Raw genomic sequence first — 18668 nt, forward strand, 5'->3', positions numbered from 1 at the left:
GAATCGATAATTTTCGGCGTTACAGTCATTCTGCAAGAGGGTACGCGTACTTTTCGCGGTTAAAAGCGGTTGTTAACTATGGGATCGCTTGTTCAGTTATTCAATAAATCGTTATTAAGAGTTTTTGAACATTTCAGTTCGTTAGACTTACTAAAACACTATAATTTTAGTTAAAATCCAATATTTGGATATGTATTTCCCACTTTCTAGCCAAAGTTGGTTTGCCGCCGAGACGTCTGACTGTCGGTGTTTTGATCAGCGGCCCAGTTGTCGTAGAAGCCACAACGAGAACCAGTTTGCCAATAAAATACTCACACCAATATCAACTTTCTGTTCAATATGACAAAGTGTTTGAATATAAACACTCAATATTACACATTACTATTTTTTATGACTATGTTTGTTTTCTGAATACATGTTGAACTCATGTATGCATGTCTTTTTCGTACTTAAAACTATTTATTGCTTTATTGCGGCGTTTTAAACCCCCAAGTTAAACGGTCATGCTATATTTGTGCTAAGCCAAAATTCACACCCGGGATTTTCCCTCTGTAAAAATCCGCCTAATCATTCTCGTACACCAAAACAATTGTACATGGTACACATTTTCTTAGAGCGACTCAAGACGTATTTTGTACTCAAAGTTAATTTATTGCATTAAGATGGACGAAGGGATATCTAGTCTTATCCGTAACCTGTCAATTAGCGATGATCGACTTCAAAGTTTGACCGAAATTAAAACGTTTGTTGTGAGTTCCCATTCGTCAACTTTAAAGAATGTAGTGCAGGCGTCGGACTTGGAAACTCTGTTTCAATGCCTTGAAAACAACGACAGGTAAACCAGTATAGTAAACTTTTTGTTTAGTTTGTTATATGCACATTTGGTAGGCTCATGTTGTATTAGTTGTGAATGTGAATGTGAATGTGAATGTGAATGTAACTCACTTTATCCTCGCGTGGCCGGAAAACGACAGTCGTTATAACACTGGTTTAACACCTCGTGCCAGCTTACGAGTTGCCATGTGTTTTTTTTTTGGATTTTTTCATTTTTTTTTATGTATGGCTGATAATTTGGACAACCCATTAGTGACCACTGGGTTGAAGCAATTGTCGTTAAGTGTCTTGCCCAAGGACACATACGCCCACAATGGTAGCAACGACGAGCCTTGAACTCATTACCTAATGGTTACAGGCAGGCGCGCTAACCACTACGCCTTGGCGCCGGACATAGTTATGATAATATTGAATAGTTATGATAATATTGAATAAAATTATGTCTGCCAACAAAACTAGCAACGACAAGACTACTGAATATACTACCATACCAATTAAAAGGGTATGGGAAAAGTTCTATCTTGTTTCCAGTACCTGGCTTTTAGTTTTGAAAGTTTGCTTTTTTGCATGGCCTTGTGCGTTTTTTCGTGTTAATTTATTAAGGTTTAACTCAATGGTATTCATTCTTCTCCAAACTAGCAAAATTATTTTTTCTAACCTGGCCAACCATTTAGTTATTTTTTCATGCTAACTAATAACTACATAACCACTCATTGTAATGTTTGCGTACAGAGATGAAGTTGAAGCAATATGTTTTATTCTCTCGTCACTTCTTCCCATCGTTGACCCAGTAGATGTAGCCGTTAAACTTGCCTCTGCAATTCAGAATGGACTCACTCATCCAAATCCTGATGTGCAACACTTAACACTCAAAGAGGTAGGTGGCAGTAAAGAACAACTTTGCGTCATAAGCTTACTACCAATCAAACCACATAGATGAAGCATTAGGGATGTCTCAATTGTCTGGGCTACCAAATCATGTCACCCAAGTTTTTAAGACACAGGTGACCAGTTTCACACTTTAATATTGGTTATATAAACCTTGTTGTTGGGTATCTGTATCTCTATGATTGGTGCTATTGAAGAATTCTGCTATGCTACATCATGTACTTTGCTTCCACTAACTCTACATGTGCAATGTTATGAATATCTTGGGCAACATGTCAGCCCAAATTTGAAACAGGGACGACCAGTTATACAAATTGATTTTATCTTCGTGTAAGGTGTTTATATAAAGAAGCAGATTTAAATATGTTTTTTGGTACGTGTGTCTTTGGTTAAGACACTTCATGGTCATTGCTCTAACCCAGTGGCCAATAATCAACTGCCCAACGAGTCAGCGATAAAAGTAGAAAAAATCAATGTTTGTAATAGTTAGATACATATATATGGCAACTTATAATTGGCAGAAAGTTCATGAAACTGAACACCCATATTATAGAAACTATAATTGTCCCGCCAAAGACAAATAATAATAAATATATAATATGTCTCATTCATTTATTCAAACTGTACCATTACTGTGTGTGGTCACCTAGTATTTAAACTCTTCTTTTCAGCTACAAAGAGTTGTTGCTGCATCAGATGGCGCCACAGCATTATTGGACTCCCCTGACATAACGAGGTTCGCTATTTTCTTGGTTGGTGACGCAGATGAATCGTTAGCTGCTGCTGCTGTCAAATTTTTGTCGGAATTTGGGCGTACGTCACCCAACGCTGCTCGTACAATGCTTAAACCAGATTTCCAACCTCATTATAGAGACCTTAAGACTGTGATGCAGAAAAACGATGTTGTAAAGTTCAGAGTGTATGAGGTGGGGGTTCATGCTGTTTCTGTGTATTTACAATACTGGTGTATGACTATCAGAATTATTATTTTAGCATGTACAGTATAGTTCTAAGATGCAACTTTGTTTGGTGTGTTTTGGTATTAAGTATCATTTTATTTACAACCCAAGTCTTAACATGGGTAGCACCATATCTTTCAGCACCCTAGTTTTAGACCTAAAACAGCTTTTAACCTGCTGTTAGGTATCTATATGAACCAGAATAGCTAAATTATGTTGTATTCACGTCATTAATCAATAAGGTTTCATGTATTTGATGTTTGTTTAAAAATGTGACGCCTATGGTAACAGTATGAAAAACAACATTTTGTTATTTATATGATAATTCAAGTACATATATGTATGTAATTTTTTTGTTTATGATTTCTTGATTTTATTTTAGATTGTTTGCAACATTCAAGCAGAATCTCAGGAAATGTTGGACTTGTGTGTAGAATCAGGAATTGTTAGCGATCTTGTGAAAGAACTTGACGGTAAGCTGACTTTACACATGTATGTAATACAACTGATATACATATACAGTCAACCCCACCTAATCGGCCCACCCGCTTAATCGGATCAGTTTGGCTTGGTTCCGATGTGGTTCGATTAAGCGGGGTTGACTGTAATACAAACGTAATAGTTTACATAGGTGTGTGGTTTGTATCTCAGTTGTCTCTTACAATATTACAGTTGCTTGGTTATCACTAATTTATGAAAGCCGGTAACTTTTTATCCCCTCGTGGCGGGGCAACCACAGTAATTATAACACAGGTGTTCTGTTTTATACAACATGGTACCCACTTTGTGGGTAATTATTTTTGGTGACCTTTAAATTCTATTTAACATTTCATATAATATAGCCTGCACTAGTTTCATGTATTAATAACGTCATGTAATATACTCAGGTAGTGATGTGCTTGGGAAAGTAACTTGTTGTACAATGTTATCTGGCATGGCATCTTCAAACCATAGTCTGGATTATTTGGTACAAGCTGGCGTCGTGTCCAAAATGACTGAAATGTTGAAGGATTCAATCACTGATCCATTCTCAGACCTTTATGTTCCAGGTAAATATTTACCTGTTCATTGCTTGTTGGGGTAATGGGCCAATCTAGGACCCATGGTGTGCCATGCTGCGGGACCTCACCCACGCATAATAGATAGAGTAGAAAAGTTTGTCTTCCAGACATAGTTTGCTGTTATATTACCCTGTATGCCTGCTTGAATGGTGGATTGAGTGTACAACATCAATTGTTGTAAAACGATGTTGTATAACTTTTTATGTGATACAAGTGTAGGTTTGGGGACATTTTTATTCTTTTCGGGTATGATTGGCAAATTAGAGAACCCATAGGGGTTGGAGCAATTGCTGTTAAGTGTTTTGTTTCACAATGATAGCAGCATCAAGACTTGAACTCGTAACCTCTTGGGGTGGCATGTGTAACAACTACTAGCTTGTCTAATGCTCAATGTATATGTAATATGATTATTTATTATATGTTTCTGTTACTTCTGCTACCAGGCATAAACAATATACACCAGATGAGCCACTAATATATTATTTATTTTATGTGGTTCAACAGGTGTTATTCGATTTTTTGGTAACCTATCCCTCTACAATGGGCCTAAATTTGTGCTTGAAATCTTCCCCAATTTCTGCAAAGTAATCTTTACTATGGTGGGAAGCAACGATCCACCAAAGCAACAGGTTGCCATGGAAACATTGGGGATAATAGGAGAGACTTTGGAAGGAAAGAAAGTTTTATCTGAACAAGGTAAAGATTTTCGGTGCATGATGTAAGTTTTACACAATGTATATAAAATATAACACGTTGATTTTCTGGTCAGTTTCAATACAAGCATGAAATGGCAACCCATATGTTGAGATATATAAATAATATCAAATATGCGGTAATGCGGAATGTCATGTTTTATTGAAAATGTACAGTTTCATTTTAAATCTTAAGGGTGTAGTTTTATAACTAACTTATTTGTTTTAATTGAATCTTAATTTAATAATTGAGGCCAGTCGCTGCTTTATTTGTTCCCATATGTGTTCGTGGGAAAGATTTTCTAATAGGTTGTCTAAATTGTCAGTGATACAGTAAAAAATATATACTGCTTAATTGGTTGTTTTGGAGACCTGAAAAATACATAAACTGTTTTTCCAACCTATTTTTTTTACTATTTTTATTTTTGGCATCCGATGTAGGAGTAGTAACTGACATATGTTAATCCTTAACAGGAGATGATTGTACCACCGCTGTACAAGATGTTTGCCAGATCTTAAAACACGGAAAGCAAGACATGCGACTGATAGCTGTTGACTGTATGAGTCGTCTGCTGGATCATAAAAAGGTACAACCTTCATTGTAACTCTAATAGTGAGGTTTTGTCTGACGCTAATAACTCATACCTGATATTCTATTCTATAAGGGTGAGGTCCCGCAGCGTGGCACGCCATGGGTCCTATGATTTAGGCCAGGACTAGCCTATCACACCACAAACTAATATCTGATAACTATAATGTTAAGGTTTAAATCACTGTTGATAATTTTTATTTTAATTTAACACCAACTGTTGTTTACATTTAAATTTCTGAGTGTGGGTAACTGACTAACTGAATTCTACTTGAAAAATAGACTAATGATACCATATTGGTCCGAGTATATCTAACAGAATACAATTCATTCTACTTATTTGTTGGTGTTTTGTAGCACTGGTTTCTGATTGTTATTCCGTTGAAAGACCATTGAGGTTTATTTCCTATACTGCCTCCTGTTTAATTGGTTGTGGGCACTGTCACAGTGAATGAATGTAACTTACTTTATCCTTCATGGCTGAGAATTTAGACAACCCATTGGGCAAGTGTGCTAACCACTGCCCTAACGGACAAATATCTGTATTCTTTAAATTACACCAAACAATAAATGTTGTGAAACTTTGATAAAAGAGCATAAAACATGCTGCACGTTACCCCAACTTATAACATATGTTGTAAACATACACTGTGTTTAATATTAGGTCAATGAGAATGAGACAGATGTTGCATACAAGATCACATTGTCTTGGTTTCGACTTTTATCAAGCAATCCAATTGACACAATCATCAACTTATGTAAACAACCATTTATGGATATTCGATGCTCTGGATTTGCTTTGGTAATTTATATTTTGATGTTTTTATGTTGAAATTTATGTTTTTATATAGAGTTATTGATGAATGTATAGTCGCACTTATTTATTAAACGGTAGTTGTTTTAACACTGGTGTTCTGTTTCATACAACTTGTGCCCACTTACAAGTTACTACCACATATGTTACTTTGTGGGTGATTATTTTCGTCTTAATGTATGGCCGATGGTTTATACAACCCATTAATTAGGATACATAAGTTACCTTCTTGTTCATTATTGGGGTGTTGTGTACAACTGTGATTAGTTCAGAGCACAATATTGGCAAATTTCTCACAAATTATAAAAATGTTGATCATTTTATACCATTTTTTCATCATTTTATATATAAGTTTAACATATTGATGATATTTTTTTATCCTTTTATATGAGTTTTTTAATTTGATTATATTATACATCTTCAGCTCAACACATTGGCCGACTGTCAGTGGGGTGTTGAAGCAATGGTGGAATTTGCTACGCTCGTTGAATTCCTGATCGACAGGAGCACTGAGACCGAAAAAAGCAGCAAAGACGCGAAGTTCGCAGTCGTAAAAACTCTCACTAAATCTCCCAACGTTGCAAGCATATTCGGCAACCGGAACTATCTTAGATTCAGACAATTCGTCAATGAAGGCCCGTATTATGTCGGGACTCAATTGTCAGTAGCCATTGACGAGGCTTGAGTTTTCAATAAATAAATGAAATTTATTTTCATTCTTCGGTTCTTTATATAAGCTGCTATTTACGGCTATACTGCTGCATGGTTAGTCTGCTGAGTTGTTGTGACAAAGTACATGTTTTTTTTCAATATTGCTCGTTTTTTATGGCCCTTTTATTTGGCTTCTGAATAAAACTTTTGTTTGAGAGCGGTTAAAGCGGTCTGATTGAGCACGTAAGGAGTATATAGACAGTCGGAAAAATTGCAAAGATTTAAAAAAAATATTTGTGAAAAAAATACAAAATTTGAAAAAATTATTGACTAAACATGCACAAAATATCTGTAAAAAAATTTACAAAATTTAAAAAAAATATCGACAAAACATGTGCAAAAATTAAAAATTTTGAAAAAGTTATTGATATACCATGGACGAAACATGTTCAAAATATTTTACAAATTTAAAAACAATTATTGACAAAATATCTGTAAAAAAAATACAAAATTTAAAAAAATTATTAAACAAAATATATGTAAAAAAAATTAAAAAATTTGAAAAAATTATTGATAAAACATTTGCAAAAAAATTTAAAATTCTGAAAAAAATATTGATATACCATGGACAAAACATGTTCAAAATAATTTACGAGTTTGAAAAAAATTATTTTTAAAATATCTGTAAAAAATACAACATTTAAAAAAATTATTGACAAAATATGTGTAAAAAAAATTAAAAAATTTAAAAAAATTATTGACAAAACATAAACAAAATATCTGTAAATAAAATACAAAATTTAAAAAATTTTTGACTAAATATGCACAAATATCTGTAAAAAAATTTACAAAATTTAAAAAAATTATTTTTAAAATATCTGTAAAAAATACAACATTTAAAAAAATTATTCACCAAGCATCGATATCTGTAAAAAAAATACAAAATTTAAACAAAATTATTGATAAAACATTTTTTTTTACAGATTTTTTTTTGTTACAGATTTTTTCAAGATTTTTTTCAGAATTTTAAATTTTTTGCACATGTTTTGTCAATAATTTTTTCAAATTTTTTTACATATATTTTGTTTATGTTTTATCAATAAATTTTTAAAATTTTGTATTTTTTTACAGATGTTGTGTCATTAATTGTTTTTAAATTTGTAAATTATTTTGAAAATGTTTATTGACAAAATATCTGTAAAAAAAATACAAAATTTAAAAAAATTATTGATAAAACATGTGCAAAAAATTAAAATTCTGAAAAAAAATATTGATATAACATGGGACAAAACATGTTCAAAATAATTTACAAATTTAAAAAAAAATTATTGACAAGATATCTGTAAAAAAATATTCAAAAAATTTCAAAAAGTATTGACAAAACATGTGCAAAAAATTTAAAATTCTGCAAAAATATTGATATAACATGGACAAAACATGTTCAAAATATTTTACAAATTTGAAAATAATTATTGAAAAAATATCTGTAAAAAAATTTACAAAATTTAAAAAAAATTATTGACAAAACATGTCCAAAAATTTAAAATTCTAAAAAAAGTTATTCAAATAACATGGATAAAACATGTTCAAAATAATTTACAAATTTAAAAAAAAATTATTGACAAGATATCTGTAAAAAAATACAAAATTTCAAAAAATTATTGATAAAACATAAACAAAATATCTTTAAAAAAAATAAAAAAATTTGAAAAAATTATTGACAAAACATGTGCAAAAAATTTAAAATTCTGCAAAAATTTTGATATACCATGGACAAAACATGTTCAAAATATTTTACAAATTTGAAAATAATTATTGACGAACTATCTGTAAAAAAATTACAAAATTTAAAAAAATTATTGATAAAACAAAGACAAAATATATGTAAAAAAATTTTTAAAAAATTTCAAAAAATATTGACAAAACTTGTGCAAAAAAATTAAAATTCTAAAAAAATTATTGATATAACATGAACAAAACATGTTCAAAATAATTAATGAGAGTGAAAAAAAAAATATTGACAAAATATCTGTAAAAAAATACAAAATTTCAAAAAATTATTGATAAAACATAAACAAAAAGATCTGTAAAAAAAATACAAAATTTGACAAAACATTTGCTAAAAATTTAAAATTCTGAAAAAATATTGATATAACATGGACAAAACATGTTCAAAATATTTTACAAATTTGAAAATAATTATTGACAAAATATCTGTAAAAAAATTTACAAAATTTAAACAAAATTATTGACAAAATATGTCCAAAAATTTAAAAATCCTAAAAAAATTTATTGATATAACATGGACAAAACCTGTCCAAAATATTTTACGAATTTGAAAATAATTATTGAAAAAATATCTGTAAAAAAATTACAAAATTTAAAAAAAAATTTGACAAAACATGTACTAAAAATTTAAAATTCTGAAAAAAATATTGATATAACATGGACAAAACATGTTCAAAATAAATTTACAAATTTAAAAAAATTATTGAAAAAAATATATCTGCAAAAAAATTACAAAATTTGAGAAAATTATTGACAAAACATGTGCAAAAAATTTAAAATTTTGAAAAAATATATTGATATAACATGAACAAAACATGTTCAAAATATTTTACAAATTTAAAATTAATTATTGACAAAATAAATGTAAAAAAAATAACGAAATTTAAAAAATAATTGACTAAACAAGCACAAAATATCTGTAAAAAAATTTACAAAATTTAAACAAAATTTTGACAAAATATGTGCAAAAAATTTAAAATTCTGAAAAAAATATTGATATAACATGTTCAAAACATGTTCAAAATAATTAATGAGAGTGAAAAAAAAATATTTACAAAATATCTGTAAAAAAATACAAAATTTGAGAAAATTATTGACAAAAATGTGCAAAAATTTAAAAATCCTGAAAAAATTTATTGATATAACATGAACAAAACCTGTCCAAAATATTTTACGAATTTGAAAATAATTATTGAAAAAATATCTGTAAAAAAATTACAAAATTTAAAAAAAAATTTGACAAAACATTTGCTAAAAATTTAAAATTCTGAAAAAAAATATTGATATAACATGGACAAAACATGTTCAAAATAATTAATAAAAGTGAAAAAAAAATATTTACAAAATATCTGTAAAAAAATACAAAATTTCAAAAAATTATTGATAAAACATAAACAAAATATAGGTAAAAAATATTAAAAATTAGAAAAATTTATTGACAAAACATGTACAAAAAATTTAAAATTCTGAAAAAATATTGATATACCATGGAAAAAACATGTTCAAAATATTTTACGAATTTGAAAATAATTATTGACAAAATATCTGTAAAATAAATACAAAATTTTTAATTTTTTTGACTAAATATGCACAAAATATCTGTAAAAAAGTTTACAAAATTTAAACAAAATTATTGAAAAAATATCTGTAAAAAAAGTTACAAAATTTAAAAAATTTATCGATAAAACATGAACAAAATATATGTAAAAAAAATTAAAAAAATTTGAAAAAAATTATTGACAAAACATGTGCAAAAAATTTAAAATTCTGAAAAAAATAATGATATAACATGTTCAAAACATGTTCAAAATAATTAATGAGAGTGAAAAAAAAATATTTACAAAATATCTGTAAAAAAATACAAAATTTCAAAAAATTATTGATAAAACATAAACAAAATATAGGTAAAAAATATTAAAAATTAGAAAAATTTATTGACAAAACATGTGCAAAAAATTTAAAATTTTGAAAAAGTTATTGATATACCATGGATAAAACATGTTCAAAATATTTTACAAATTTGAAAATAATTATTGACAAAATAAATGTAAAAAAAATTACGAAATTTAAAAAATATTTGACTAAACATGTACAAAATATCTGTAAAAAAATTTACAAAATTTAAACAAAATTATTGACAAAATATATGCAAAAAAAATACAAATGTAAAAAAAATTATTTATAAAACATAAACAAAATATGTGAAAAAAATACAAAATTTTAAAGAAATTATTGACAGAACATGTACTAAAAATTTAAAATTCTGAAAAAAAATATTGACATAACATGGACAAAACATGTTCAAAATAATTTACAAATTTAAAAATAATTATTGACAAAATAAATGTAAAAAAATTACGAAATTTAAAAAATGATTGACTAAACATGCACAAAATATCTGTAAAAAAATTTACAAAATTTAAACAAAATTATTGACAAAAAATGTGCAAAAATTTAAAAATCCTGAAAAAATTTATTGATATAACATGGACAAAACCTGTCCAATATATTTTACAAATTGGAAAATAATTATTAACAAAATATCTGTAAACAAATTACTAAATTTAATAAAAAAATTGACAAAACATGTACAAAAAATTTAAAATTCAGAAAAAAAATATTAATATAACATGGACAAAACATGTTCAAAAAAAAATTTACAAATTTGAAAAAAATTATTGACAAGATATCTGTAAAAAAATTACAAAATTTAAAAAAAAAATTGACCAAACATGTAAATTTGACTAAAAATTTAAAATTCTGAAAAAAAATATTGACATAACATGGACAAAACATGTTCAAAATAATTTAGAAATTTAAAAATAATTATTGACAAAATAAATGTAAAAAAAATTACGAAATTTAAAAAATAATTGACAAAACATGTTCAAAAAAAATTTACAAATTTAAAAAAATTATTGAAAAAAATATATCTGCAAAAAAATTACAAAATTTGAGAAAATTATTGACAAAACATGTTTAAATTTTACTAAAAACTTAAAATTCTGAAAAAAATTATTGAGAAAACTATTGACAAAACCTGTTTAAAATATTTTACAAATTTGAAAAAAAATTTTGACAAAATATCTGTAAAAAAAATTCAAAATTTAAACAAAATTATTGACAAAATATATGCAAAAAAATACAAATGTAAAAAAAATTATTTATAAAACATAAACAAAATATGTGTAAAAAATACAAAATTTTAAAGAAATTATTGACAGAACATGTACTAAAAATTTAAAATTCTGAAAAAAAATATTGACATAACATGGACAAAACATGTTCAAAATAATTTACAAATTTGAAAATAATTATTGACAAATTATATGCAAAAAAATACTTACAAAATATAAACAAAATTATTGACAATATATCTCTAAAAAAAGTTACAAAATTTGAAAAAAAATTGACAAAACATAATCAAAACTTCTGCAAAACATACTTACAAAATTTAAACAAAATTATTGACAAAATATCTGTAAAAAATTTACAAAATTTAAAAAAAATATTTATAAAACATAAAAAAATATATGTAAAAAAATTACAAAATTTGACAAAACATGTAGTAAAAGTATAAAATTCTGAAAAAAAATATTAATATAACATAGACAAAACATGTTCAAAATAATTTACAAATTTGAAAATAATTATTAACTAAATATGCACAGATATCTGTAAAAAAATTTACAAAATTTAAACAAAATTATTGACAAAATATTTGTAAAAAAATACAAAAATCTAAAAAAATTATTTATAAAACATAAACAATGTAAAAAAATTAAAAAAATTGAAAAAATTATTGACAAAACACAAAATTGCAGAATAGGCTGGTGGAAATGTTAGAGGTTGGTGGTTAGGAGTTATAGGGATAAGTAGTTTGGGTTAGCAAATAAGGTGGGGGAGAACTCTTTATTAGCACCTGTACAAAACTTTATAAAAAAAAACAGTGACAAAACATGGATAGCTTAGTCACTGGGACAAATTGCATTAATTGTTTCACCTTTTTTGCCTAGTGGAATATTTTTGTTTCAGCGAGAAACTTTGTTCAGAACCTATTATTTTGTCCAATATCATTTTCTGGGGAATACTTTAAGCACCTTACTATCTCTGCATTTATCGAGTATTTTAAACTAAACCTTCTACCTTATTAAATCCGTAAGAGACTTACAACAATTAACGTTTAAAAATCATTTATTGCAGCAATGTAACAAAGCGAAAAACTCACGCAATGTTAAAACGAAGTGAAACTACAATCGTGTGGTGGTTGTGATGTATTAAGTAAGATTGTTTTATCTTGTGAATCATCTGTGACATCATTAACCATGACGTCATCGATGACGTCATCACGCTTAATATGTTCAGTGAAGGGGAATTCCCGACTCCAACATCCACTGCTTGTATTCTAGAACAAAACAATGAGTTACTATGATGTCATGAAAACAAACAGAATGCACTATTATAACGTCATAATAATTCCATAAATGTTCGTTAGTGCAAATTGTCGGCCATAAAGAAAACAATCACCCATAAATTTACATACGTAACTCGTATAAGCGGGAACGAGGTGTTTGAAACAGAACACCCGTGTTATAACGACTCTCGCTGCGTGTTATGCGAATATAAATAAGTAAATATAAATCATACTATCTTAATAACAACGAAAACATAGAAACCTCACATTGACGCTTACGTTCGTCCAAGCGCAGAAAACTCTCCGCAAGGTAGGGGTAGAGCACCGCACCAAACTCTTGGAAACATTAAATGGAATATTTTGCTTGAAATAAATTCTTCAATGGTGTAAGTTTGACGTTGATATGGTGAAGTTATAACGATGTTGTTTAGGCATAGCATTTATATTTTGTCCAATTCAGATATTTTGTTCAAGTAAAGCATTTTAATTCATTCAGATACTTTGTCTGTTGTTACGCTTACATTCACACATGAATAACGTGTTCACATAAAGATGAATGAAACATATGTTATATGCTGAGTGAACAATTTTTTTTTCACAATTTTTTTTCTCACAATTTAATACCTTTATCAAACTAACGATTAACCTTTTCACTTCTTTACTTCGTCCATGCGGATGAACAGACAGAGGATCGGTGTAGGGGATATTCCCACTGACGTAGCTCATTTGGCTTGTAACTTGTGATCTGGGGAAAATAACCAAGGTGTGTTTGGGGCATTACAAGATAACTCGATTAGGGGCAATTTTCAATTACTTGTTATTTACTAAGTTATGTAAAGCCGCACGAGGGCGTAGTTGCGTCACATCAGCGAAGTATTTGAAGCATAAATTAAAAAAAACACGGATCTATTTTTGTAGTTAGTCTTAACGCCTTGAAAAGGTAAAATTTCCCTAAAAGCTAAAGAAATGGCTTGACAGACTATTAACAACGGTCTTAAAATTCTTTAAATTTTCTTTGTTTACTACGAAATGCGACAAGAAAATAGAATAATTTAGGTAGTTTTTTTTTAGGAATATATGTTCGCTACCCACGCATCCATTTTTATTCCGTTTATCTCCCACCCTGTTCCAATATATTTAGACATCCGTTTCTGCTCTTGGGTAAAACACGAAAGCCGCCGATCAAAGCGGAAAATCAAAAGTTGTTGTTTAACAACTTCATATTTACGACCCAAACACTCAACGTTAAAAGGAAGGAAATGCAACAGCAACACTTTCAAAGATCAAAGCCGATGAGAGCGAAATTTACCCCATACATAACCGTGTCCTGTCGACTTGTCGCTTTGATATCAACTGATCACCGGTAGGTCGCACCTGGAGACTTGTGTTCTAATAACAAGTTGTCCGACCACCATTATCAAGGGGTGGGGTGGCTAGTAATCCGTGAAAAAAATGTTTACATGGAAGCTTGAACTTCAAGGTGGTCCTGCTGTTCCCACAGTATAATTATTACAGCGTAGGCGGGCGGGATATAATGTTGTATAGTAGAGTGTGGAAAGATGGGACACCGGGTGAGTGGGGGAAGATGGGACTTATGCAAATTTTACCCAATATTTCCAAAATTAAAATACATGACGGGTTTTGGGTGAAGCTACGACCAATATTGTCGTATGTTTCTGTATTGAACCGTACACGCATACCGCGATCACTTTTGTATTTGGTTCACTAATTAAAACGTGATTTTTTTTATTTTAATTTTGTTTGAAATGTAACTGTAACATATTGTGATAAAATGCATGGATGATAGCGGTTCTATTTTCGACATCAGCGTCACGTGCGTGCCCACTTGTCAGTTGTAAATCTCAAAGAGTCGTCCACTACCTTACTAACGCCGTCATGCTAATTAACTTTTACTGCGACAGGGTCTATTAGGGCGGTCGCGGCCAAGAGTGTGACAGCAAGAAGAAGACAAAACGTATGCAGAGTATGACAAGATTTTGGGCAGTCATAGAACAGGTGAAGACGTGTTTAGGTTAAGGTTTTGCTGTTTCTACCGACCGGAAGTAGAAACAATTGATGAAGATGCAATCCGGTATTCAGAGAGCCGAGTGTGTGAAAACTTTGGGAGACGAGACATTTTTAGAAAGAATTTTAAAATGAGTTTTGCGGAGTGCTTTGCGTAATATTGGCAACGACAACGAATACAGAGCGTATAAATAGGGTCGATATGGGGGTGTATTGGTATACGCTGGTTGGGCGCGAACCTTGTAAATTGGGGTGAGACGGTTATTGCGACTACGCGGGGCTCTTAAAATAATACATATGTAGTCACATAACAGCGAGAAGCTAAACCGCGGGCAATTTCTAGCCGGGCGGAAATAGAAACCCGGGATATCCCGTAATCTATGCATTCTGATGACTGAAAGCGTAGCAATCGCGCCCTTCCTACACGTCACAAGCGTCATTGTTCGCGCAATTTTCCGCGGGCGGATATTTTCGGCGGCGGAAATTCGGCCAAAACAATATCATTTGCGGCGAAGGGAATTCGGTTTAGAATAGGCTATCAGGTAAACATATGATGTTATACATACAGATGGAAATACATATGCGTGACGAATAAATAGTAGAAGGTAGGCACCGAAACTATGGAAATTAGGTTCGGTAAGGAAGTAATTAAATTGAAGAATTCACAATTTCAAATTAATGCAAAATCTCTATCGTTTTTACTCTCTAAGCCGTTCTACACAAAAACATGCAGTTATAGTAGAGTGGGGGGTGGAACACCTTCAGCAAATACTGTATCAATATCCTGAAAGTGTTTTAAACAATTAACAATGGTCCACGGTTTTATAATTTTTTGAATATTTTTTATTTGGTACCAAATAGAACGAGAAAAGAATGAAAAGATGTCCCATATTCCCCCACCCTACTTTATAATCAGAATAATCCGTCTTCACAGCGGCGTCTTCCAAACTAAAAACGGCATTCCTCATTTTTGACGCACTCCCCATAAAGTCTCGTGTCTAAATTATATCGACGTTTGATGCAACGGTATGCGATAGAAGTCAACATTTACATTATTAAAGTTAACAATCTGTTAAAATGAGTAAACGTTCGCCATGGTATTAAATCACTCACGTAGCGCCAATGACTCCGTCGGTTAAAGATTTTTGAAAAACTTGATCCAGATAAAACATTTATACGTAATTCGATCTCCAACGAGTGCTTGCTGGGTGTGGTGAAACGGGTGAAACAACAAAATTCCTGAGAATCTATTCTTTGTCATCAATATCGTAGCGATTATCAAAGCTTGGTCAACTTATGACGTATTAGTGGGTACCCGAACCCGCCAACCCTGGTTTAGCTTTCACAAGATGTGAATCTTAGGCCGCAGGGAAGGGTTAGAAGCCGCTAAGTCGAGATAGAACCACCAGAGAGTCAAATCTGAAACATTTAGGGCTCGTGGCGCCTTGTAAATAGATGCGGGTGACCGGAACGACAAATTGATTCAGCTCCTCGGAACTTATATGGAAGTGAATGGGCAACAAGTGCCAGAAACATTTCTGTCATTTTAGGGACGTCGCTCAGCCGAAATATTCAGCGGTACGACTGTCTTGCTGTGGCGTGGAGTTTAGACTCTCTGAGCAGCCATTTGCGATTATAGCAAGGATAATATGACGCAGACTCCCTCGGTTATGATAAATGAAAGGTTATTACATAGGGCAGGTGACACCAGACATTCCGAGGCGTAATTACGGCAAAATTTATCTAAACGGCGATTACGCACAGTAACATCTCACTGAAGCATGCGCAGATCGTAAAAGCGTAAATTGCCCCCGACGATATGCACTCGCAAAGTTAATAGGGTAACATCAACATACTTTCGCATGGCAATCGTAAAACTTCTGCAAGCGCCTCGGCATTCGAAACGCAAAGCAAAAACAACTCCTGTGCATCTATACATGTTCAATGTATAGGATGGAGGAAAATGGGGCACCTTTAGCACATAATATTCAAATATTCTGATCATGTTTTAAACAACTAACAACGGTCTATGAGAGTCGCGAGAATACGGTTTTATAAATTCTTTGATTGTTCTTTGTGTACTACCAAACTACCAAATAGGACGAGAAAATAAAATGAAAAGGCGTCCAATCTCTCTCCACCCCTCCTATTTTTTTATACCAGGTAGGCATTCAGAAAAAAAACTGTTTGAAAGCAAATTTGAACGTAATTGTGGGACCAATTTGTTTCTCAATCACGCGTCAGGTGTAAACGATTACTAAACAAGCATCGTCTTTGTATTGGAAAGAAAACCATGAAACAATCAAAGAGAAAACAGGATTAGTGCTAACTATACCGCAAACCGCGTTGATAAGAACCGACCGTTTGAAGTTCGAAGCCACGCGTTAAAAGCGGGCGGTGGAACAAGCGTGCTGCTTGCTATTAATAGACGGTTGCCGAAAAAGAACCTTTGCCGGGAGTGAAAGTAACAATATCCAGCATAGCAGGGCTAATTGCGTCATTCTGGGTAAAACAGCGGCTTACGTAATGCTTCAAGGAGCCGCGGTGCCACAAAACCCGGGCCATGCGGGCTAGGGGGGTAAGAGTACGCGAAATCAAAGCGGTACTTAAGCCGCACTGATTTCCATACCCAATTAGCCTTATAGTAGCGCGTGCCGAAAACAATAGACAGACCTGACCCATTGTTCACAGCGGGGCCTGCGCTACATCGGGTCTTACTACGCTCCAGTGACGTCACCCGATGCGCTGCGGTTGCTACGGTAACAACGTGGGTGTCGTTGGTGTGACGTAGCACTCTCGTTTCATATTCCGCCTATGCTGGTTTTTCTTCGATTACGTAATGGCTATATTCCGGCACCCGAACGAAGGATGTAACATATATTTATCCTTTAGCAAGCTGTTATTACTTAAGACCATTCATGCGACTAATTCTGTGTGGGTAGTACATATGTCAAGTGAGAAAAAATTTATTGTCAGTTTAGGAGAAAATGTCAATTGGAAATTCGTAATCTTTTCCCCGGGTATATGAAATACCACATAGATCAAAGTAAGTGTATGACACATATGATTAGTGAACTACGAACGCCCAACCCCCTCCCCTTAAAGCTTTGTTTTGATAATCGGCGCCCAGATCCTATGACTCCCAAGCGTCCGGTGGAAAGAAAAACGAGAAAAAATCGAGACGAGTATTTTAAGGCGACCCACTGCACTACCGGTCAAATTGCGTTTGGCAGCATTATGGTGCAGGGGTGGAACGGGCTGCTATGTTGCTGCGAAGCATCCATGTTAGAGAGACAACGAAAAACTGCACGCTGTTTTGAAACGAGATAGAAAATATTTTGCTAAAACGTTTTTTCTGTGTTTACAAGAAGCTGCTTGTACGCAAACTATCCGTGTTAATTTGCAACTTAACCGTAAGCAATTTCGTTTACAGAGATATCAGTTTTGATATGGTGGCAGTTTGGCAGACTAGCCAGACGACGACGACCCAGACGTATCTGTTAAAATGTCTTTATTATAAAGAGTTGTTGTGATTGTGCATTTGCAAACCTCATAATTGGAGAATAAGTGTGTTTTAGCAAAAGCATCAGATAAAGTTCTCGTTAGTTTTTACTTTACCGGTACGTGGTACGGTAAATGGCAAAGTTTTGGGAATGCATTTACGTTAAAATCGGCAGTGTCGTTATTTACTTATCGTTATTAACCCCTTATCTCGGCTCTTCTTGGTCTTTTAAAACATGCGCGCGATAAGCTGGAAAATTCAGTATGCACTTTTCGACGGAATGCTACGCAGTGACAGCCCCGTTTCTTTCGTCATAAAATAAAACAATGAAACTTCGATATAGCGTCGAGGGACATGGGCGACTTCTCTTAATAACCGACGTAATGGTTGCGGCAGTCGCCTTGATTGACAGTTTCCGGCACCCAACGACTCCGCCTTTTCCACCAAGCTT

The 18668-nt window shown here is 31.6% G+C and overlaps 1 protein-coding gene across 1 annotated transcript; it reads left to right on the forward strand.

Moving 5' to 3' along the window:
• Positions 1–59: 59 nt before the first annotated feature.
• LOC149731869 (26S proteasome non-ATPase regulatory subunit 5-like) lies at positions 60–6714 on the forward strand. The gene is made up of 9 exons (XM_089884900.1): positions 60–835; positions 1567–1711; positions 2394–2648; positions 3064–3154; positions 3569–3730; positions 4247–4438; positions 4909–5021; positions 5688–5825; positions 6262–6714. Exons 1-9 carry the CDS (start codon positions 663–665, stop codon positions 6520–6522), a joined length of 1530 nt encoding a protein of 509 aa, XP_089741026.1. The 5' UTR covers positions 60–662; the 3' UTR covers positions 6523–6714.
• Positions 6715–18668: the final 11954 nt, after the last annotated feature.

Source organism: Ciona robusta, chromosome 9 (genome assembly GCF_009617815.1).
Source record: "Ciona robusta chromosome 9, ASM961781v2".
NCBI classification, from domain to species: Eukaryota; Metazoa; Chordata; class Ascidiacea; order Phlebobranchia; family Cionidae; genus Ciona; species Ciona robusta.

Bases quoted from the DNA above. Each gene is read 5' to 3' on its own strand.
- LOC149731869 (XM_089884900.1), top strand. From the start codon at position 663: ATGGACGAAGGGATATCTAGTCTTATCCGTAACCTGTCAATTAGCGAT. The intron at 836-1,566 runs GTAAACCAGTAT...GTTTGCGTACAG, and splicing joins TGCCTTGAAAACAACGACAG to AGATGAAGTTGAAGCAATAT. The intron at 5,826-6,261 runs GTAATTTATATT...ATACATCTTCAG, and splicing joins GATGCTCTGGATTTGCTTTG to CTCAACACATTGGCCGACTG.